Source organism: Cherax quadricarinatus, chromosome 3 (genome assembly GCF_038502225.1).
Source record: "Cherax quadricarinatus isolate ZL_2023a chromosome 3, ASM3850222v1, whole genome shotgun sequence".
Lineage (NCBI taxonomy): Eukaryota > Metazoa > Arthropoda > Malacostraca > Decapoda > Parastacidae > Cherax > Cherax quadricarinatus.
Genome location: NC_091294.1, coordinates 14,639,451 through 14,662,755, shown reverse-complemented (window position 1 = coordinate 14,662,755; position 23,305 = coordinate 14,639,451). Strand labels below are relative to the sequence as shown.

Genomic DNA, 23,305 nt, shown 5'->3' with positions numbered 1-23,305 from the left:
TATTGGTTATGAGTGCTTGTTGGTTGTTATTGTTTATTTGTTGTTATTGGCTATTTGTTGTTAGTTGTTTGTTGCTGGTTGTTTATTGATGGTTGTTGTTGGTTGTTGTATTCAGAGGGGAAGGATACCCTTAGTGCCTTGGATCAAGAGCCTCCTTCATCAAGGTCCCTTGCTCCCCTTAGGTGCCTTTTGAGTCAAAATGGTTCTTAGTTTAGCAGCGTTTCCAGCCTTAGCAACTATTTCACACTGTCATTACACGAGGAAGGGCAGAGTCAAGTCTTCACTACCTGAGTGATTCTCAAGGTGTGGGTCGCGGACCCCCGGAGTCCTCTGCAGTGTATACACTGCTTCATGGTAGATAAAGCAGTGTGTACACTGCTTCATGGTAGATACAGCAGTGTATACACTGCTTCATGGTAGATAAAGCAGTGTGTACACTGCTTCATGGTAGATACAGCAGTATGTACACTGCTTCATATTAAACACAGCTCTGTGCCGCCCACCTTTAAGGTATGTGGTGTTATCTGTAATTTGAAACAGTATAAACAAGTAGGCTGGAAAGGACTCAGTCACGTGACCAAACACTGCAGTTATAGGGTTAAGGGGAGGTTAGGACTTAGTGCCTATTGTGGGCCAAGGTGTGAGAGGGTCAAATCTGTGCCAAGACCACCTCCTGGCTGGCCAAGTTCATGACCACTGTGTCAAGGGTGAAGAGCGGGGATAACTGTGATGGTGACAGTGGTAATGGTGATAGTGATGTGTAGTTGGCAGTAGTGGTGTTAGGTGTGGTGGAGAAGCTGTTGTTTCTGTTGCTGCATCTCTAACTGTTGTCTCTGTTGTTTCTGCATCACCAACCGTTGTCTCTATTGTTGCTGCATCACAAACTGTTGTCTCTTCTGTTGTTGCTGCATCACTAATTGTTGTCTCTTCTGTTGTTGCTGCATAACTGTTGTTTCTGTTGCTGCTGCATCAACTGTTGTTTCTGTTGTTGCATCGCCAACTGTTGTCTTTGTTGTGGCATCACCAACTGTTGTTTCTGTATCACCAACTGTTGTCTCTGTTGTTGCTGCATCACCAACTGTTGTCTCTCTTCTTTTCTGCATCACCAACTGTTGTCTCTGTTCTTGCTGCGTCACCAACTGTTGTCTCTGTTGTTGCTGCATCACCAACTGTTGTCTCTGTTGTTGCTGCATCACCAACTGTTGTCTCTGTTGTTGCTGCATCATCAACTGTTGTCTGTTGTTTCTGCATCACCAACTGTTGTCTCTGTTGTTTCTGCATCACCAACTATTGTCTCTGTATCGCCAACTATTGTCTCTGTTGTTGTCGCATCACCAACTGTTGTTGCTGCATCACCAACTGTTGTCTCTGTTGTTTCTGCATCACCAACTATTGTCTCTGTTGTTGTCGCATCACCAACTGTTGTTGCTGCATCACCAACTGTTGTCTCTGTTGTTGCTGCATCACCGACTGTTGCGTCTTCTGTTGCTGCTGCATCACCAACTGTTGTCTGTACTGTTGCTGCATCACCAACTGTTGCCTCTTCTGTTGCTGCTGAATCACTAACTGTTGTCTGTACTGTTGCTGCATCACCAACTGTTGTGTCTGTTGCTGCTGTTACTAGCAGCCACTATCACTTTCACACTTTCCCTACATGCTCGCCACTCCACTGCTCCTGTCCCGCACGCCACGCTCCCCCTCCCCCCCTCCTTCACCGCCACACACATCACATCGCCATAAACATTATATATATATATATATATATATATATATATATATATATATATATATATATATATATATATATATATATATATATATATATATATATGCTTAACAATTCGCAAAAAGGCGAAATTATTTACAAACATTATCTTTACGTCCACAGCAGGACTCGAACCTGCAAACTCTGCATCAGAGTACACAGTACTTTACCATGGAGCCAGACCCCAGAATAAGTATGGGCGCCTAGCCTAAGCTAGACAATGTTACCCCGAGGCACCAGGCTGGTTTTCGAAGTTATTTCATCAAATCCTGCCACATGCAGTGGACAACGAAATGCTTAACCATTGTTATGTATGTATGTATGTAATATATATATATATATATATATATATATATATATATATATATATATATATATATATATATATATATATGTCGTGCCGAATATGTAAAACTGGTCAATTAGCAAGAACTCATTTAAAATTAAGTCCTTTCTAAAATTTTCTTTTATACGTTTAAAGATATATTTTTTTCATTAATGTTGATGTAAATATTTATAATTTTGTACCAAAAGGAACTTAGAAAACTTACCTAACCTTATTATAGCAAGCGCAATTTATTTTAGCCTAACCCAATATTTTAGATTTGTTTACAATAATTAAATACTAAACAAACACAGTGAAATATTTTTTTTTTTAGTTAGGTTCAGAATGATTTTGGCGAAATTATTGCATACACAAATTTTCACTTGTCCTATATGGCAAGATGAGCGTTGCTATTTAAGCCAAGATCGCAAGTTCTGCCTATTCGGCACGACATATATATATATATATATATATATATATATATATATATATATATATATATATATATATATATATATATATATATATATATATATATATATAAATATAATGTGCCGAATAGGTAAAAAACTTGCGATTTTGGCTTAAATAGTAACGCTCTTCTTGCCGAATAAGGCAAGCAATATTATGTGTATGCAATAATTTCGCAAAATCATTCTGAACCTAACGAAAAAAAATATATTTCATGGTGTTTGTTTATTATTAAATTATTGTAAACTTATCTAAAATATATTTAGTTGAATTAGGCCAAATTAAATTGCGTTTGTTATAATAAGGTTAGGTAAGTTTTCTAAGGTGCTTTTGATACAAAATTATTAATTTTTACATAAACATAAATTAAAAAATATATATCTATAAACGTATAAAAGAAATTTTTAGAAAGGACTTGATTTTAAACGCGTTCTTTCTAATTGACCAATTTTACCTGTACGGCACGGTATGTAGCCTACATATATACGGCACGGTATGTAGCCTACATATATACGGCACGGTATGTAGCCTACATATATACGGCACGGTATGTAGCCTACATATATACGGCACGGTATGTAGCCTACATATAAAATGCAATAATCGCGAACAAGCGATGCAAAACAACCATGGGGGGAGTTGAATGATAGCTCTAGGCCTTTCGTGTTGCAATCAACACATCAGGAGCTTGCAGTGTTGCATAAAAAAAAGAGGAATTCCAGGCAAATACGTTCAGAGGAAGCGAGTTTGCAAACACGCTTCCTCTATACGCGTACACACTGTATGATGAGGGAATGTTAACTAACTCCATCAGTCTGTAATTTTCATGCCTCTGTGTCGGTGGATTTTTTGTCATAATTACAGAAGACAGAGGGTTCCATGCCTCTCTTTCTCTTCTCCCCAGCCCCCTTCTCTTTCTTCATTCCTTTTTCTTTTCTCCCTCCCTTTCGTGGAGCAACTTGCAATGTGAACAGACTAAGTGATGTTCATGTAGCCACTTAGGTTTAATTACAAGTACTTCCGGGAGTCTGGATGACACAGATAATGATCAAACTAAATGCAAAATATGTGGTGATCAGTCCCTCAGCCAGGCTGAGGGACTGATCACCTCAAAACTACGTCTTCAAGGATGATGAACTGATTACTTCGTTTTTACATCTCTACTGCTGCTGCTCACTCTTCCTTATTCGACTGAAGAAGTCTACTGTGTAAGCGAAACGTTTCGGAATCAAGATACCCAACCGTTAAATATGTCTTACCTATCAGAGATAAGTAGTATAATAACCTATGTGATATGTCAAGATATCTTATTAATGAATATAAAATACCAGACACTTTAAGAAACCCTCCCTTTCTCCTTTTTCCCTTTCTCTCTCTCTCTCTCTCTCTCTCTCTCTCTCTCTCTCTCTCTCTCTCTCTCTCTCTCTCTCTCTCTCTCTCTCTCTCTCTCTCTCTCTCTCTCTCCCCTCCACTTTCTCTCTTCCTCCCTCCCTCCACTTTCCCTTCTCACTTTCCAACCAAGCAACTTCTAGTTACTTGTTTCCCTCTGTAGTTACGGTTTTGTGGTCACTTCAGTAACTTTGTAAGTGCCACACCTGCCTTCCCCCTGCACGCCCAGACAGGTGCAAGGTAGCACTGAGCCACCACTACCAGTACCCAAGGTGCAACTAACACCCTGAATGAGGTTCTCTACGTGAGATCATTTTGGAATCTAAACACCAAGAGTATCCACCTTCACTGAAGCTGCTGCTGTTATCTTGGTTCCTGGTGATTGTAGCGTAGATGGTGATATGCCTTCCTACCCTTCCTCCTCTCTTTCCCTCCACTTCCCCTGCTCTACCATCTCTCTACACTCCTCCCTCTTTATTTACGACGCTTAACATGCTTCCTCCCTCTCTATATATTCTCAAGTCACCAAGGCCACAACTTCCCTTCCAGTCCTTGTTTAAGATAAAGACTGAGTGAATCCCTTTGGAAATAAGAGGATCTTAAAACATACATGACCACCTGGGGTTGCTGGACCACCCCAGTGACGTGACCACCTGGGGTTGCTGGACCACCCCAGTGACGTGACCACCTGGGGTTGCTGGACCACCCCAGTGACGTGACCACCTGGGGTTGCTGGACCACCCCAGTGACGTGACCACCTGGGGTTGCTGGACCACCCCAGTGACGTGACCACCTGGGGTTGCTGGACCACCCCAGTGACGTGACCACCTGGGGTTGTTGGACTACCCCAGTGACGTGACCACCTGGGGTTGCTGGACCACCCCAGTGACGTGACCACCTGTGGTTGCTGGACCACCCCAGTGACGTGACCACCTGGGGTTGCTGGACCACCCCAGTGACGTGACCACCTGGGGTTGCTGGACCACCCCAGTGACGTGACCACCTGGGGTTGCTGGACCACCCCAGTGACGTGACCACCTGGGGTTGTTGGACTACCCCAGTGACGTGACCACCTGGGGTTGCTGGACCACCCCAGTGGCGTGACCACCTGAGGTTGCTGGACCACCCCAGTGACGTGACCACCTGAGGATGCTGGACAACCCAAGTGACGTGACCACCTGGGGTTGTTGGACCACCCCAGTGACGTGACCACCTGGGGTTGCTGGACCACCCCAGTGACGTGACCACCTGGGGTTGTTGAACCACCCCAGTGACGTGACCACCTGGGGTTGCTGGACCACCCCAGTGACGTGACCACCTGGGGTTGCTGGACCACCCCAGTGACGTGACCACCTGGGGTTGTTGGACCACCCCAGTGACGTGACCACCTGGGGTTGCTGGACCACCCCAGTGACGTGACCACCTGGGGTTGCTGGACCACCCCAGTGACGTGACCACCTGGGGTTGCTGGACCACCCCAGTGACGTGACCACCTGGGGTTGCTGGACCACCCCAGTGACGTGACCACCTGGGATTGCTGGACCACCCCAGTGACGTGACCACCTGGGGTTGCTGGACCACCCCAGTGACGTGACCACCTGGGGTTGCTGGACCACCCCAGTGACGTGACCACCTGGGGTTGCTGGACCACCCCAGTGACGTGACCACCTGGGGTTGCTGGACCACCCCAGTGACGTGACCACCTGGGGTTGCTGGACCACCCCAGTGACGTGACCACCTGGGGTTGCTGGACCACCCCAGTGACGTGACCACCTGGGGTTGCTGGACCACCCCAGTGACGTGACCACCTGGGGTTGCTGGACCACCCCAGTGACGTGACCACCTGGGGTTGCTGGACCACCCCAGTGACGTGACCACCTGGGGTTGCTGGACCACCCCAGTGACGTGACCACCTGGGGTTGCTGGACCACCCCAGTGATGTGACCACCTGGGGTTGCTGGACCACCCCAGTGACGTGACCACCTGGGGTTGCTGGACCACCCCAGTGATGTGACCACCTGGGGTTGCTGGACCACCCCAGTGACGTGACCACCTGGGGTTGCTGGACCACCCCAGTGATGTGACCACCTGGGGTTGTTGGACCACCCCAGTGACGTGACCACCTGGGGTTGCTGGACCACCCCAGTGATGTGACCACCTGGGGTTGCTGGACCACCCCAGTGACGTGACCACCTGGGGTTGCTGGACCACCCCAGTGATGTGACCACCTGGGGTTGCTGGACCACCCCAGTGACGTGACCACCTGGGGTTGCTGGACCACCCCAGTGACGTGACCACCTGGGGTTGCTGGACCACCCCAGTGACGTGACCACCTGGGGTTGCTGGACCACCCCAGTGATGTGACCACCTGGGGTTGCTGGACCACCCCAGTGATGTGACCACCTGGGGTTGCTGGACCACCCCAGTGATGTGACCACCTGGGGTTGCTGGACCACCCCAGTGATGTGACCACCTGGGGTTGCTGGACCACCCCAGTGACGTGACCACCTGGGGTTGCTGGACCACCCCAGTGACGTGACCACCTGGGGTTGCTGGACCACCCCAGTGACGTGACCACCTGGGGTTGCTGGACCACCCCAGTGACGTGACCACCTGGGGTTGCTGGACCACCCCAGTGACGTGACCACCTGGGGTTGTTGGACCACCCCAGTGACGTGACCACCTGGGGTTGCTGGACCACCCCAGTGATGTGACCACCTGGGGTTGCTGGACCACCCCAGTGACGTGACCACCTGGGGTTGCTGGACCACCCCAGTGACGTGACCACCTGGGGTTGCTGGACCACCCGAAACTTTCCATTGGATCGAACTTAACTGAATTCCCTTCCCATCCGCTGTCTAAACGTTATTTAGCGCTACCCAATAATAATAATAATAATAATAGTAATAATAATAAATAGCAAAAACGTCTCAAAGTACTTAGAATACTTTGTGGAAGGAGCGATAACATGAAAGCACGAGGGAGTGGACTTATCATGGGAGCCATGACTGCAGTGTACCTTGTAGACGCAAGTCTTCCCCTTCCCCTCCCCATGGTCGTAGCACACCACTCTCTCTCTCTTTCTCCTTCCTCATATACACATGCATTCTAATTTCATTTGTCTCCTTGTAGGTGACGTGAGTCAGTTCGTCAAGGTGGGTGATCTGAGTATCCGTGATTCAGACAGCGACTCCAGTGATGACTCCCGAGAGTCCAAGAGCAAGAGCTGTGGCGGTGCTGAAGATCAACACACAGGCTTCTCGGGCATTACTGGCAGAGAGCTCGATCACCAAACACTAGTGAGTAGCAGGGAAGAATCGGACTCTACACTAAGACACTTGGGCGCTGGAACGTCCAGCGGACTCGCTGGAGCGGGTCCAGACACGCGAAGAGGACGCGAAACTAGCCGTGGACTCAGTGGAGCGGATCCAGACGTTGACGGGAGTGGAAGACGCGTGATTGGAAGCAGCAGTAGCAAGAGGATGAGCAGTCTGGAAGCCATGGATCTGAGAGCCAGATTGTCCGTCAGAGTGACAACACAACACCCCGACACCAGTGATAGCCGCGATGCCCGCACACTCCAGCTTGGACGAGGCAACACGCAAGAGAAGAAAGCAAGGGAGGAGGAGGAGGAGGAGGAGCAGAGGGAAGGTGAGGGAAAGGCAAAGAAGAAGAGGGTGAGGAAGAGGATGAAGAGGGAGATCAGGAAGCGACATGTCAATCAGCTGTTCGTACGAGGCGAGAATGTGGTCTTAATATCTGTGTTGAACCTCAGCAACATGATGGAAAGAACAACAACAAGTGAATGATGGAGGAGAGAGAGAGACGAGCAGTAACATTAGAGCCAGACCAAAAGAAAAAGGAGAGATAACAGAACGTTCCAAGTGTGTTAACAATCATAATATATATAAGAATTCTTTTGTTATATCTGCATGTAAATAAGACTTTTGCAGGTGTGACGGTCGAAACCCCGATAGTATGAGAGCACATCTTTACTTACACAACATGTCGTTCTAAGAAGTGCTTTCTCAAGTTATAACTTAAAACAGTTATACGTGAAACATTGCCCAAATAAAGGTTTGTTCTGTATACTAGTCTTTGTGGAAGACTTCGGTACTACAAGGCTGGATGGGCCTGGAGCCGTGGACCACACACTCCAGAGACTCACGTCAGGAAGGTGGCATGCAACACACACCCACGCTGCTGCTGCTGTTGCGGCTGCTGCCGCCCCAACGTAAGAACTCCGTAACGGCATCTGAAGATTCATCTCCAAATAATGAATCAGATGTGAATTATTACTGTGGATTGCTCATCTGTGGACATGAATCCGTCTGGCAGCACTGTGAAAATTTTCTAAAAAAATGTTAATTATTTAAGGTATGTATAACTCCATCTGTTCCATTAGAAGCCTTCAAGAACCTTCATCGCAGTGCTGGCGACGGTGCTGGTACTGGTGCTGGTACAGGTGGCACTGGTGCTGGTACAGGTGGCACTGGTGCTGGTACAGGTGGTAATAGTACTAGTACAGGTGGTACTAGTGCTGGTATGGGTGGTGCTAGTGCTGGTACAGGTGGTACTGGTGCTGGTACAGGTGGTACTAGTGCTGGTACAGGTTGTACTGGTGCTGGTATTGGGATGGACAGTTATCGTCCTTAAACTTGTATGAAATCTCATTACCTTCCATTCCCCACTTGGGTTTTTGGCTTTCTACGAATATAACAATAATAATAATAAAAGATATTGAAATTTCGTGTTTATTTCAACTAGACTTAGTGGCGCAAATATATAATATATATATATGTATATATATATATATATATATATATATATATATATATATATATATATATATATATATATATATACATACACATATAACTGTATTGACATATATATGTTTGCACGCAGGTGTGATCTTGAATGAAGGTGCTTGATACAAATGAAAGGCTCTTGATCCTAAGATATGTACGTGTTATGGGTTTCGTTGAAGGAACAATGGCAGCAAAACAAACAACTGGAGGCATTGTATTGGTACTCTGTCTCAGTGCTGGTGGAAATGATACTGGGAAGGGTAGGAGAGAAGAGCTCCTAGATAAGTACAGGTCAGCTATAGATTTAATTAAGTCTAAAGGAGGGGTCCCAATCATATGTAGCATCTTGCCTAAAAGGGGAGTGGGCAATGAATGGTTGTCTAGGGCAATTGTTGTAAATTGCTGGCTAGACATACTGCAAGGAACTTGCAATCCCATTCATTGACAACTGGGACAACTTTTATGGCAAATATATGTATACAAGGGATGGGGTACATCTCTCTGGGGCAGGGGTGGTAGCTCTTGCAATCTCAGACGAGAAGGCCATTGCTGAAATGCCTAGGGTTTTAAACTGACAGAAGATAGAGGTATGGGTGTGTGTGAAACAGTCAGGTTGCAACACTAGGGTTGAAAACAGTAAATGTATAAAAGACATTCATCATGAAGTTATAAATAAAGACAATAGATCAGGTCAGCAAATAAAGGGAGACAGCAGAGGGCAGCAAAGGACTAGCTCTCTTAAGGTCTACTATACTAATAGCAGGAGTGTAAGAAATAAGATAGATGAGCTAAGATTAATTGCAAGTGCAGGAAGCATAGATATCATTGCTATAACATAGACCTGGCTCAATCTGAAAGATAGATGCCTTCTGAATGTTACATACAAGGCTATAAATTATTCCACACTGACAGGGTCAACGGTAAGGGTGGTGGAGTAGCAATGCACATCAGAGACAATTTAAATTGTTGTGTTAGACAAGATATAAAATTAGAAGCATCAGCCACTGAATCTGGTTACAGCTTCTCGAGGGCCGTGAAAAACTAATTTTGGGTGTGATTTACAGGGCCCCAAATCTTGATAGGGAGTGTGGTAAACTTCTATGGGATGAAATTCGTAAAGTACCTACATACGAAAATGTTGTGATAATGGGAGATTTCAACTATAGACAGATTGACTGGAGCAATTTGACAGGAAATTTAGAGTCAAGTGACTTTCTTGATACGATTCAGGATTGTTTTTTTAAAACAGTTTGCGACAGAGCCAACTAGAGGAAATAACCTGCTTGACTTGGTTCTTGCCAGCAGGGAAACGTTAATTAATAATCTTGAGGTTAATGATGAACTTGGGGAAAGTGATCACAAATCACTCAGTTTTAATATATCATGGAATTCCCCTAATAATGACAATCAAGTCTCTGTCCCTGACTTCCGCTTGGCTGATTTCATAGGACTGAAAAATTACTTGGGTGGGGTGAACTGGAATGCCTGACTATGGGTCAGGTAGGTGGTGATGATTGCCGATATGACGTTTTCCAGAGCATAGTTCTAGCTGCTCAGACAACTTATGTTCCTATTAGGGAAATCAGATCAAGCAAAAATGATCCTAAATGGATGAACAATAGATTAAAACATCTCATTGGTCAAAAGAGAGGCATATATAGGCAAATCAAAAGAGGAGAGGTGCAATTAAGAAATCAATATATTCAGTTAAAGAGAGAAATACAAAAGGGAATAAGAAAAACAAAAAGAGATTATGAGGTTAAAGTTGCAAGAGATCCGAAGACTAACCCAAAAGGATTCTTTCAGGTATACAGAAGTAAGATCAGCGACAAGATAGGCCCACTCAAAAGTTCCTCGGGTCAGCTCAATGACAGTGATAAGGAAATGTGTAGAATTTTTAACATACTTCCTCTCAGTTTTTACACAGGAAGATAATAGCGATATTCCAGAGATAATAAATTATGTAGAACAGGATGATGATAAACTGTGCACGATTAGGGTCACAAGTGACATGGTCCTTAGGCAAATAGATAAATTAAAACCTAACAAATCCCCAGACCCTGATGAACTGTATGCAAGGGTTCTAAAGGAATGTAAAGAGGAGCTTAGCAAACCATTGGCTAATCTTTTCAACATATCACTACAGACTGGCATGGTGCCAGATAAGTGAAAAATAGCAAATGTGATACCTATTTTCAAAGCAGGTGACAGGTCCTTAGCTTCGAACTATAGACCAATAAGCCTAACCTCTATAGTGGGAAAATTTATGGAATCAATAATTGCCGAAGCAGTTCGTAGTCACCTTGAAAAGCATAAATTAATCAACGAATCTCAGCATGGTTTTACAAAGGGGAGTTCCTGCCTTACGAATTTATTAACTTTTTTCACTAAGGTGTTTGAGGAGGTAGATCATGGTAATGAATATGATATTGTGTATATGGACTTCAGTAAGGCTTTTGACAGGGTCCCACATCAGAGACTATTGAGCAAAATTAAGGCACATGGAATAGGAGGAGAATTTTTTTCCTGGTTGACAAATAGGTTGACATGGTTGACAAATAGGCAGCAGAGAGTTTGCATAAATGGGGAGAAATCAGAGTGGGGAAGCGTCATGAGCGGTGTTCCACAGGGGTCAGTGTTGGGCCCCCTGTTGTTCACAATCTACATAAACGACAATGATGAGGGCATAAAGAGCGACATCGGCAAGTTTGCCGGTGACACCAAAATAGGCCGTCGAATTCATTCTGACGAGGACATTAGAGCACTCCAGGATGATTTGAATAGACTGATGCAGTGGTCGGAGAAGTGGCAGATGCAGTTTAATATTGACTTAAGAAATCGTAATGACACGATTGCAAATAAACCATACCCCCGGCCGGGATTGAACCCGCGGTCATAGAGTCTCAAAACTCCAGCCCGTCGCGTTAGCCACTAGACCAGCTAGCCACAATAAGATTCATCCAACTAGGTGTATTTCTACACCATAGGAAGGTTAGCACAGGCACCTCTGTGACCACAAATGCAAGTTTTTACAGACGAATCTCCAGCTAGCGTGGCCGTGACGAACTCTAGAGTTTTGAGACTCTATGACCGCGGGTTCAATCCCGGCCGGGGGTATGGTTTAATATTGACAAATGCAAAGTTCTAAGTGTTGGACAGGAAAATAACCATGCCACATATAAACTAAATAATGTAGATCTTAATATTACGGATTGCGAAAAAGATTTAGGAGTTCTGGTTAGCAGTAATCTGAAACCAAGACAACAGTGCATAAGTGTTCGCAATAAAGCTAACAGAATCCTTGGCTTCATATCAAGAAGCATAAATAATAGGAGTCCTCAGGTTGTTCTTCAACTCTATATATCCTTGGTTAGGCCTCATTTAGATTATGCTGCACAGTTTTGGTCACCGTATTACAGAATGGATATAAATGCTCTGGAAAACGTACAGAGGAGGATGACAAAGATGATCCCATGTATCAGAAATCTTCCCTATGAGGATAGACTGAGGGCTCGGAATCTGCACTCTCTAGAAAGGCGTAGAACCAGGGGGGATATGATTGAGGTGTATAAATGGAAGACAGGAATAAATAAAGGGGATGTAAATAACGTGCTGAAAATATCTAGCCTAGACAGGACTCGTAGCAATGGTTTTAAGTTGGATAAATTCAGATTCAGGAAGGATATAGGAAAGCACTGGTTTGGTAATAGTGTTGTGGATGAGTGGAACAAACTCCCGAATACAGTTATAGAGGCTAAAACGTTGTGTAGTTTTAAACGTAGGTTAGATAAATACATGAGTGGGCGTGAGTTGGAGCTGATTAGCTTGTACTACTAGGTCAGTTGCCATCTTCCTTGGGTGAATGTGACCTGACCTGACTAGGTTGGGGCATTGGGTTAAGCTGGTAGGAGACTTGGACCTGCCTCGCATGGGCCAGTAGGCCTGCGCAGTGTTCCTTCTTATGTTCTTATGACACTATCACGTCTACCTGTCTCCTTTGCCTGGTAGAATCTAAGACAGTGAGGGGCCGCCTATGTGCGAGGAGTCACGTGACTTAAGGCTTGGCCAGGGAAATCACCCATAAACGTTGCCAGGATGTTCTACACAGGTAATACTGTTGATATTTGCAACCACCCTTCCTTTCCTTGGCTCGAACCTGACTGCCTCCCCTTCTTCTGGCGCTGACCCCTACAGGTTTAGCGCTCCCCATGAATAATATAATAATATAGGGGATGTAACTGACCTCAATTTGTAGCGTCGTTCAGCGCTGGTCACTTCCTGAAAAATATAAACAACAATATTTATAAACCAGAATTATAAACCGTGATAATAATAAGAATTATAAACCATGATAATAATAAGAATTATAAACCATGATAATAATAAGAATTATAAACCATGATAATAATAAGAATTATAAACCATGATAATAATAAGAATTATAAACCATGATAATAATAAGAATTATAAACCATGATAATAATAAGAATTATAAACCATGATAATAACAATAAGAATAATCCACAGTAACTGAGACACTAACCACACGGGCGGTCAAGCAACACCTCTGGGTCAAGCAACACCTCTGGGTCAAGCAACACCTCTGGGTCAAGCCACACCTCTGGGTCAAGCAACACCTCTGGGTCAAGCCACACCTCTGGGTCAAGCCACACCTCTGGGTCAGGCAACACCTCTGGGTCAAGCCACACCTCTGGATCAAGCCAGACCTCTGGGTGAAGCCACACCTCTGGGTCAGGCAACACCTCTGGGTCAAGCCACACCTCTGGATCAGGCAACACCTCTGGGTCAAGCCACACCTCTGGGTCAAGCAACGCCTCTGGGTCAAGCCACACCTCCGGGTCAAGCCACGCCTCTGGGTCAAGCAACGCCTCTGGGTCAAGCCACACTTCTGGGTGAAGCCACACCTCTGGGTGAAGCCACTCCTCTGGATCAAGCCACACCTCTGGGTGAAGCAACACCTCTGGGTCAAGCCAGACCTCTGGGTCAAGCAACACCTCTGGGTCAAGCAACACCTCTGGGTCAAGCCACACCTCTGGGTCAAGCCACACCTCTGGGTCAGGCAACACCTCTGGGTCAAGCCACACCTCTGGGTCAAGCCACACCTCTGGGTCAGGCAACACCTCTGGGTCAAGCCACACCTCTGGGTCAAGCAACACCTCTGGGTCAAGCAACACCTCTGGGTCAGGCAACACCTCTGGGTCAAGTCACACCTCTGGGTCAGGCAACACCTCTGGGTCAAGCAACGCCTCTGGGTCAAGCAACACCTCTGGGTCAAGCCACACCTCTGGGTCAAGCAACGCCTCTGGGTCAAGCAACACCTCTGGGTCAAGCCACACCTCTGGGTCAAGCCACACCTCTGGGTCAGGCAACACCTCTGGGTCAAGCCACACCTCTGGGTCAAGCAACACCTCTGGGTCAAGCCACACCTCTGGGTCAGGCAACACCTCTGGGTCAGGCAACACCTCTGGGTCAAGCCACACCTCTGGGTCAAGCCACACCTCTGGGTCAGGCAACACCTCTGGGTCAAGCCACACCTCTGGGTCAAGCCACACCTCTGGGTCAAGCCACACCTCTGGGTCAAGCAACACCTCTGGGTCAGGCAACACCTCTGGGTCAAGCCACACCTCTGGGTCAAGCCACACCTCTGGGTCGAGCCACTCACTGGCCTGAAGTGAAGAGGTGAGGCTGCTGACTGACTCGTACGGGTGTAGCGCACTCTTTGACGATGTAACACCGTCGTAATGGGGAAGAGGGTCCCTTCAAGAAGGGGAGGCTCTGATGGCAGTGAGGCTTTTGATTCTAGGAATTGGAGATGCCTATCATTCCCCTAGACGTTGTATTACCCCCATACAGATTTAGCGTTTTCTTCCATGAACAACAATACGAAGAAGAAGAATAATAATAATAATAGCAACAATAACACCACCAACAACAACAATACCATTAACAATAACAATATAAACAACAAAGAGAATATCGTTAACAACAAGTTTCATAAACAACAACTACTCCAACAAAAACAAAAAGGTAAACAATAACAAATACAACACCGTCAATAACAACAACAACAGCACGACCAAGAACATCTGAGAGGGCAACAACGTAGACTTGTCTGTCTCTCGCCTCAAGACGCGTCACACAACAACACCGTCGGAGGAAGTCACTTGGTGTGACCTTCCTGGGTCATCCTGGTGCTACTCGAAATACATGTTACTACCTACGATAACTGTACTTATGTACACCTGTACCTAAATAAACTGAATTACTTGATTACTAACAAGAGAAGAGGAAGAGGAGACCTAAGAAGGGATGATAATAATATTATTATTTAAAGTGGTAAAGGTGTTTGTTAAACATAACGAACACACTACCTATAACAAGTGTAAATTATAATAGAGAGAGAGGAAGATAAAGATGGTTGAACATAAAGAGAAAATGATAAAAGTGACGCAGATGGTAAGATGAGAAATTGAAAGTGAATCACTGTAGCCAGCTCCCTCTCTCTCTCTCCCTCTCTCTCTCTCTCTCTCTCTCTCTCTCTCTCTCTCTCTCTCTCTCTCTCTCTCTCTCTCTCTCTCGGTTGACGTGCACCAAGGCAGGGTGGGTGGCAGGGTGGATGGCAGGGTGGGTGGCAGGGTGGATGGCAGGGTGGGTGGCAGGGTTGGTGGCAGGGTGGGTTTCAGGTCGGATGGCAGGGTGGGTGGCAGGGTGGATGGCAGGGTGGGTGGCAGGGTGTGTGGTAGGGTGGATGGCAGGGTGGATGACAGGGTGGGTGGCAGGGTGGATGGCAGGGTGGATGGCAGGGTGGATGGCAGGGTGGATGACAGGGTGGGTGGCAGGGTGGATGACAGGGTGGGTGGCAGGGTGGATGGCAGGGTGGATGACAGGGTGGATGGCAGGGTGGATGGCAGGGTGGATGACAGGGTGGGTGGCGTAGTGTTATCCTTGGCACCACAGCCACTCACATATATAGCGTTAAAGGTGCTTTCTTCCCTCTTAACTCTCTCCTCTCTTACTCTCTCCCATCTTACATTCTCCCCTCTTACCTTGTCCCCTCTTACCCTCTCCCCGCTTACCTTATCCCCACCCTTGCCCTTTCACGTTCTCCCCTTTCTCCCTTCTCACCCTCTCCCTTAACAGATGTTTTGGTGGTAGTGGTGCAGTTGCAGTGCAGGAGCAGGTATTGTGATGGTGATTTGTGGTGGTGCAGGCGTCGTTGTGCTGGTGTGGTGATGCAGGTGTGGTGGTGCTGGTGTGGTGATGCAGGTATGGTGTAGGAGATGGTATGGTGGTGGTGCAGGTGTGGTTGTTGTGGTGGTAATGGTGGTGCAACTGTGGTGTTAGTGGTCTAGGTGTGGTGTTTGTGGTGGTGCAGGTGTGGTGTTAGTGGTGGTGCGGATGTGGTGGTAGTGGTGGTGCAAGTGTTGTGGTAGTTGTGGTGCAGGTGTGGTGGTAGTGGTGGTACAGGTGTGGTGGTAGTGGTGGTGCAGGAGTGGTGGTGCAGGTGTGGTGGTAGTGGTGGTGCAGGTGTGGTGGTGCAGGTGGTGGTAGTGGTGGTGCAGGTGTGGTGGGGGGAGAGAACATATTAACAGGTGATGCTGAGACAGTGGTCACGTGTAGGGACATTAAAGATCTCGCTTCCCCTCTCTCTCTCTCTCTCTCTCTCTCTCCCTCTCTTTCTTCCTTCCTGTCTCCCTCCCTCCGTCTCTCTCTCTCTCCTCCTCCCTCCCTCCCTCTCTCCTCCCCCTCCCTCCTCCTCTTCTTCTCTCTCTCTCTCTCTCTCTTTCTCCTTCAGCATTTTAGTCTACTATTAACAATATTTTTCTCCTTTCCTCTGTTTGTCCACCAATCTCCCTCTAACAACAGTGACAGAAACAGTAACAACACTGACAGCAGTAACAACAGTAACACTGACGGCAGTATCAACATTGGCAACAACGGTAACAAAAACAATAACAACATTGACAACAACAGTAACAACAACAGTGAAAACATTAACAACACTGACAATAACAGCAACAAAAACAGTGACAAGAACACTGACAACAGTAACGACAATGACAACAACAACAGTACAACTCCCTCCCCCCGGCCAGAGGAAGAGGCTAGAGTGTAACCTTGATATTAAAGCTGCTTGTTTCCGCCTCGTGTTGTGGAGCTCATCGATCTGAGTGCCTCTCCTCCCTGGTGGACCGTGGCAACAAGATCCCAGGGAGATGGTGAGACAGTTCCAGGGGGATGGTGAGACAGTTCCAGGGAGATGGTGAGACAGTTCCAGGGAGATGGTGAGACAGTTCCGGGGAGATGGTGAGACAGTTCCGGGGAGATGGTGAGGCAGTGCCAGGGAGGTAGTGAGACAGTGCCGGGGAGATGGTGAGGCAGTGCCGGGGAGATGGTGAGACTGCCGGGGAGGTAGTGAGACAGCGCCAGGGAGATGGTGAGAAAGCTCCAGGGAGATGATGGGACAGTGCCGGGGAGGTAGAGAGACCGTGCCAGAGAGATGGTTAAACAGTGCCGGGGAGACGGTGAGACAGTGCCAGGGAGGTAGTAGGATAGTGCCAGGGAGGTAGTGAGACAGTTCGAGGGAGATGGTGAGATAGTTCCAGGGAGATAGTGAGACAGTTCCAGGGAGATGGTGAGACAGTTCCGGGGAGATGGTGAGGCAGTGCCAGGGAGGTAGTGAGACAGTGCCGGGGAGATGGTGAGGCAGTGCCGGGGAGATGGTGAGACTGCCGGGGAGGTAGTGAGACAGCGCCAGGGAGATGGTGAGAAAGCTCCAGGGAGATGATGGGACAGTGCCGGGGAGGTAGAGAGACCGTGCCAGAGAGATGGTTAAACAGTGCCGGGGAGACGGTGAGACAGTGCCAGGGAGGTAGTAGGATAGTGCCAGGGAGGTAGTGAGACAGTGCCAGGGAGATGGTGAGACAGTGCTGGGGAGATGGTGAGACAGTGCCGGAGAGATGGTGAGACAGTGCTGGGGAGATGGTGAGACAGTGCCAGGGAGATGGTGAGATAGTGCCGGAGAGATGGTGTGACTGTGCCAGGGAGAGGGTGACAGTGCCTTGGAGGTAGTGAGACAGTGCCAGAGATGGTGAGACAGTGCCAGGAAGAGGCTGAGGCAGTGCCAGGGAGAGGGTGAGACAGTGCCAGGGAGGTAGCGAAACACTGCCTGAGAGATGATGAGACGGTGCCAAGGAAATTGTGAGACAGTGCCAGGGAGATTGTTACAATGCCAGGGAGGCAGTGAAACAATGCCTGAGAGGTGGTAAGACAGTGCCAGAGAGAGGTTGAGACAGTGCCAGGAGATAGTGAAACAGTGCCTGAAAGATGGTGAGAGAGTGCCAAGGAAATGGTGAAATAGTGTCAGGGAGATGGTTACAATGCCAGGGAGGCAGTGAAACAATGCCTGAGAGATGAAACAGTGCCAGAGAGAGGTTGAGACAGTGCCAGGAGATAGTGAAACAGTGCCTGAAAGATGGTGAGAGAGTGCCAAGGAAATGGTGAAATAGTGTCAGGGAGATGGTTACAATGCCAGGGAGGCAGTGAAACAATGCCTGAGAGATGAAACAGTGCCAGAGAGAGGTTGAGACAGTGCCAGGAGATAGTGAAACAGTGCCTGAAAGATGGTGAGAGAGTGCCAAGGAAATGGTGAAATAGTGTCAGGGAGATGGTTACAATGCCAGGGAGGCAGTGAAACAATGCCTGAGAGATGAAACAGTGCCAGAGAGAGGTTGAGACAGTGCCAGGAGATAGTGAAACAGTGCCTGAAAGATGGTGAGAGAGTGCCAAGGAAATGGTGAAATAGTGTCAGGGAGATGGTTACAATGCCAGGGAGGCAGTGAAACAATGCCTGAGAGATGAAACAATGCCAGGGAGATGGTGAGACAGTGCCAGGGAGATGGTGAGACAGTGCCAGGGAGATGGTGAGTCAGTGCCAGGGAGGTAGTGAGACGGTGCCAGGGACAGGGTGACAGCAAAGAGGCAGGAATCAGAGGACGGAAAGAGATGTAGAGAGAGAGAGAGAGAGAGAGAGAGAGAGATTCAACCCACCACGTGACTCCCCCTTCCAATCTCTTTCCTCCGCCTTGTCTATTCTCTTTCCCTCTCTTCCTCACTCTCCCTCCCTCTGTCTCACTTTCCATCTCTACCTTCCTCTCTTTTCCTCTACCTCACTCTCCCTTCCTCTATTTCAATTTCCCTCCTTATACCGCACTCTCCCTCCCTCAACCTCAATCTCCCTTCCTCTAGTTCACTTTTCCTCCTCTACTTCATTATCCCTCCCTTACTCTCCCTTTACTTCCCTCTCCCTTACACTGCTGGAACAAGTGTAGAAGTCTTCAAGAGTAAACACTGCTGGAACAAGTGTAGAAGTCTTCGAGAGTAAACACTGCTGGAACAAGTGTAGAAGTCTTCGAGAGAAAACACTGCTGGAACAAGTGTAGAAGTCTTCGAGAGAAAACACTGCTGGAACAAGTGTAGAAGTCTTCGAGAGAAAACACTGCTGGAACAAGTGTAGAAGTCTTCGAGAGAAAACACTGCTGGAACAAGTGTAGAAGTCTTCGAGAGAAAACACTGCTGGAACAAGTGTAGAAGTCTTCGAGAGAAAACACTGCTGTACACCCAGCTGTACACTCTCTGTGCACCCAGCTGCACAATGAGCTGTGCATGCATGGGTACAACTGTGCCACTATTTCCACATCTTATCCCTCAGCCATCTTACCCTGTTATGTTTTGTTTCTGGACTTTATCCTAGCCTCTTGGACACCATCCTAGCCTCCTGGATTCCATCCTAGCTTCCTGGTCTCCATCCTAGCCTCCTGGGCTCCATCCTAGCCTCATAGGATTCTCCCTAGCCTCCTGGGCTCCATCCTAGCCTCCTAGGATTCTCTCTAGCCTCCTGGGCTCCATCGTACCCTCCTGGGCTTCATCCTAGCCTCCTGGGCTCCATCCTAGCCTCCTGGGCTTCATCCTAGCCTCCTGGGCTCCATCCTGGGCTTCGTCCTAGCCTCCTGGGCTCCATCCTAGCCTCCTGGGCTTCATCCTAGCCTCCTGGGCTCCATCCTAGCCTCTTGGGCTTCGTCCTAGCCTCCTGGGCTCCATCCTAGCCTCCTGGGCTTCATCCTAGCCTCCTGGGCTTCGTCCTAGCCTCCTGGGCTCCATCCTAGCCTCCTGGGCTTCGTCCTAGCCTTCTGAGTGTTCACTTGTTCTGCTGCTTCCCACAACTCTTGTGTTATCATCTACCACGTCAACGCCGCTGGGTATCTTCAACGCCGCGGTCATGTCTCCCCTGATCGTTGGCGTCTCCAGTGACGTGAGGTTCAGCGTCTTCAGTCTGTCCTCATAATTCATTACATACAAGTTATATCATCAAATTATGAAAAATATATAAAATATTAAAAAAAAAAGTGCCAGTGACTTAGGGAGTTACTGAACCCCCTTCATCCCCCCCCCTGCGGATCGGTCCCAGACCAGGCCTACTGGTTGCTGGCCTGGTCGATCAAGCTGTTAGTGCCCGCCGCCCGCAGTCCAACGTATGCACTACAGCCCTGATGATCAGGAATTGATTTGAAGAATTTGTCAAGTTTCCTTCTGAAGACAGTGAGGAGTCTGTCGTTGTTAACCCTCCTTATGCATGGAGGGAGAGTGATGGAGAGTCGTGGTTCCTTAACACTGAGCTCTCTCAGTGCAGTCATCGTTCCCCTGCTTGTCACTGGAGGTTTCCTGCACCGTCTGTCGAGGCTCATGTTTTTATGTTATTTCAGTGTTCAGGTTTGGAACCAATCCTTCTAGTATCTTCCAGGTGTATATTATGATGCATTTTTATCCCTATTGTACATTCTAAGGATGTCTAGGGTCTTGAGGTGCTCCCAGTAATTTAGGAGTTTGACTGAGTTTATGAGCTGTTGAAGTTCTCTGTATATTTTCCAGTTCTGCACTTTCGCCTGGCTTGAAGGAGGCCGCTGGAGTACACCAATATTCCAGCCTGGAGAGAAAGACTTGAAGAATGCCATCACTACCTTGGCATTCCTTATTTTCAAAATTCTAGTTATCCAACCTTTCGTTTTTCTTCCAGTTGCGATAAAGACACTGTTGTTCTCCTTGAACGTTGAGATCTTCTGACATTATCATTTTCAGATCTCTCACATCAGACTTACGTTCTACTGAGTGATCTGCGCTTGTCTTGTATTCCGATCTTCTTAATTTCTCAGTCCTTCCGTACTGCAGTGAGATACGTACGTCCTCACTGAACATCACAGTGTTGTTAGTAGCCGACTGGAGAAATCACTGAGTTACTGACTAACACACACAATAGTGAGCAACACAGTTACTGACCAACACAGACAACAATAATAGTCTAATAACGGAACATTAAGACAAAACAAATGAATTTCATTGAAGCGCAGACTGTTACAAAGGCAAGTACTGACGTTACACACACACATACACACACAAGTACAAACACTAGAAGCAACGCAACAATTACCTAGACAATAGTAACGAGCCAGCAGCGATAAATAACAGCTAGTGGGATCACGTAGCAGACCAATTTGGTCAATATTAAGTTGCTAGAGACGAGAGAGAGACACAGAGAGAGAGAGAGAGAGAGAGAGAGAGAGAGAGAGAGAGAGAGAGAGAGAGAGAGAGAGAGAGAGAGAGAGAGAGAGAGAGAGACAGACAGACAGACAGACAGACAGAGATACAATGTCCAAAATACTATTTACCGTCCACCAACACAGCCAACCATCACGCCTCCTCCCTCCCACCACCCATGCTTTTACAACTCTTCCGTTTCCTGTTTACTATTCTCCCTCCCTCCCTTTCCCCTCTACTGTCTGTCTCTCTCTCTCATGTTCACCCATCAGTATAAAATAGGTACCTGGGTGTTAGTGGACTGGTGTGGGTCGCATCCTAGGACAAAACTGACCTAATTTGCCCGAAATGCTCAGCACAACAAGGGGCTTTCTATATAGTAGTATGTGACTGATGTCAGCTAGGACTGTATACCTGGTACATGTACTGGTAGTAATATAGATATTATTATTAGTAGCAGTAATATTCTAGTTTCATCTTCCCTATTAAATATCTATTATTCTTTGTAGATTCAAGAAAACATTTGCCCCTTACTCCTCCCCAAAATTTCAAAACGGCAGTGTGATGGGAAGCAATGGAGAGTGGGAAGAGAGCCTTCTGCTATATTATCCTTGCTCCATGTGTCTAGGCAGAAGTAGTGGTAGGCAGACTGCAGTAAGTAATTTTCAGCAGATATTTTTTTGAGCAAATTGTAAGGTATTCTGCTGTTTGCATTGATCAGGTCGTTAAGAACGAAAAAAAAGAAAGAAGAAAAAAAAGCAAAGAAAAAGAAAGACTTTATTCGGACAGACAAACAGTGTTGTATTTCCACTATGATTCTCAGGTCCAGCCCGGGATGCAACCCACGCCATGATCAACAGGTGTTTACCACTCGCACTGTTTACGCTGGTAAGGGCGCGACAACGCCTGAGAACCTCTCACAAGACTTACCAGGATTCAACTTTGTGGGAAGGGACGTTTAATAATAATAATAATAATAATAATAATAATAATAATAATAATAATCCTCTGTATTTATGAATTATGTCTGTACACTTAATGTCTTCCTTTAATTTACGCCTTTCAAAAGACTTGATTCAGAGCTGTATGACCCTTGCGGGTTTATAACTTTTTCATTATAATAATTAAGAGACCTGATTACTGTGTTAATACGGTAGATGCTAATGTTTCCGTGCACCTGTTGCCCCCTGTTCACCTAGCAGTAAGTAGGTACTTGAGTGCTAGTCTACTCCTGTGGGTCGCATCCTGGTGAAGGTTAACTAACACTTACCCTGTAAATTCAACGTTATAAAAGAAATGATGCAAATTAGAATGTAAGAAAAAATTTGATAAATTATCCGTTATATGTCACTACTTCAGTCATACATGTGTGTGTGTGTGTGTGTGTGTGTGTGTGTGTGTGTGTGTGTGTGTGTGTGTGTGTGTGTGTGTGTGTGTGCTGAATGGGTAAATCTTACGATTTTGCCTTAAATAGCAACGCTTTTTTTGCCGAAAAAGGCAAGCGAAATTTGTGTATGTATTAATTTCGCAAAAATCATTCGGAACCTAACGAAAAAAAATATATTTCATTGTGTTTGTTTATTAAATTATTGTAAACTTATCTAAAACATATTTAGTTGTATTAGGCTAAATTAAATTGCGCTTGTTATAATAAGGTTAGGTAAGTTTTCTAAGGTTCTTTTGGTACAAAATTATTAATTTTCACATTAACATAATGAAAAAATATATCTTTAAACGTATAAGAGAAAATTTTAGAACAACCACTGTGAAAAAAAATGAACTTCCAAGCGCTTTAGTGATTTCTCACATTATCAAGGAACTGCAAAAATAACACAACAGCTGAAGGCTTATGAAGGCCCAGATGACACCTCAGGGCCAACATCCGTCACCTCACCCGTTCCTTTATAATGATGTGGGTGAGATGGTCAAAGA

General features: G+C 46.4%; 2 protein-coding genes across 5 annotated transcripts in view; one reads left to right on the top strand and one right to left on the bottom strand.

The window, feature by feature from the left end:
- Positions 1-8,696, top strand: part of Lsm11 (U6 snRNA-associated Sm-like protein LSm11) — a 60,198-nt gene extending 51,502 nt beyond the window's left edge. The window contains exon 5 of the mRNA XM_053801495.2: positions 7,083-8,696. Coding sequence (XP_053657470.2) covers positions 7,083-7,759 — 677 coding nt within the window. The 3' untranslated portion in view covers positions 7,760-8,696. The remainder of the gene's footprint in view (positions 1-7,082) is intronic.
- The window catches only part of LOC128684111 (ecdysone-induced protein 74EF), a 1,067,593-nt gene that overhangs the window by 669,680 nt on the left and 374,608 nt on the right, over positions 1-23,305 (bottom strand). For all 4 annotated transcript variants that reach the window (XM_070090227.1, XM_070090262.1, XM_070090238.1 and 1 more), the window contains one exon: positions 13,005-13,039. The gene's annotated coding sequence lies outside the window, so the exon portion shown is untranslated. The remainder of the gene's footprint in view (positions 1-13,004; positions 13,040-23,305) is intronic.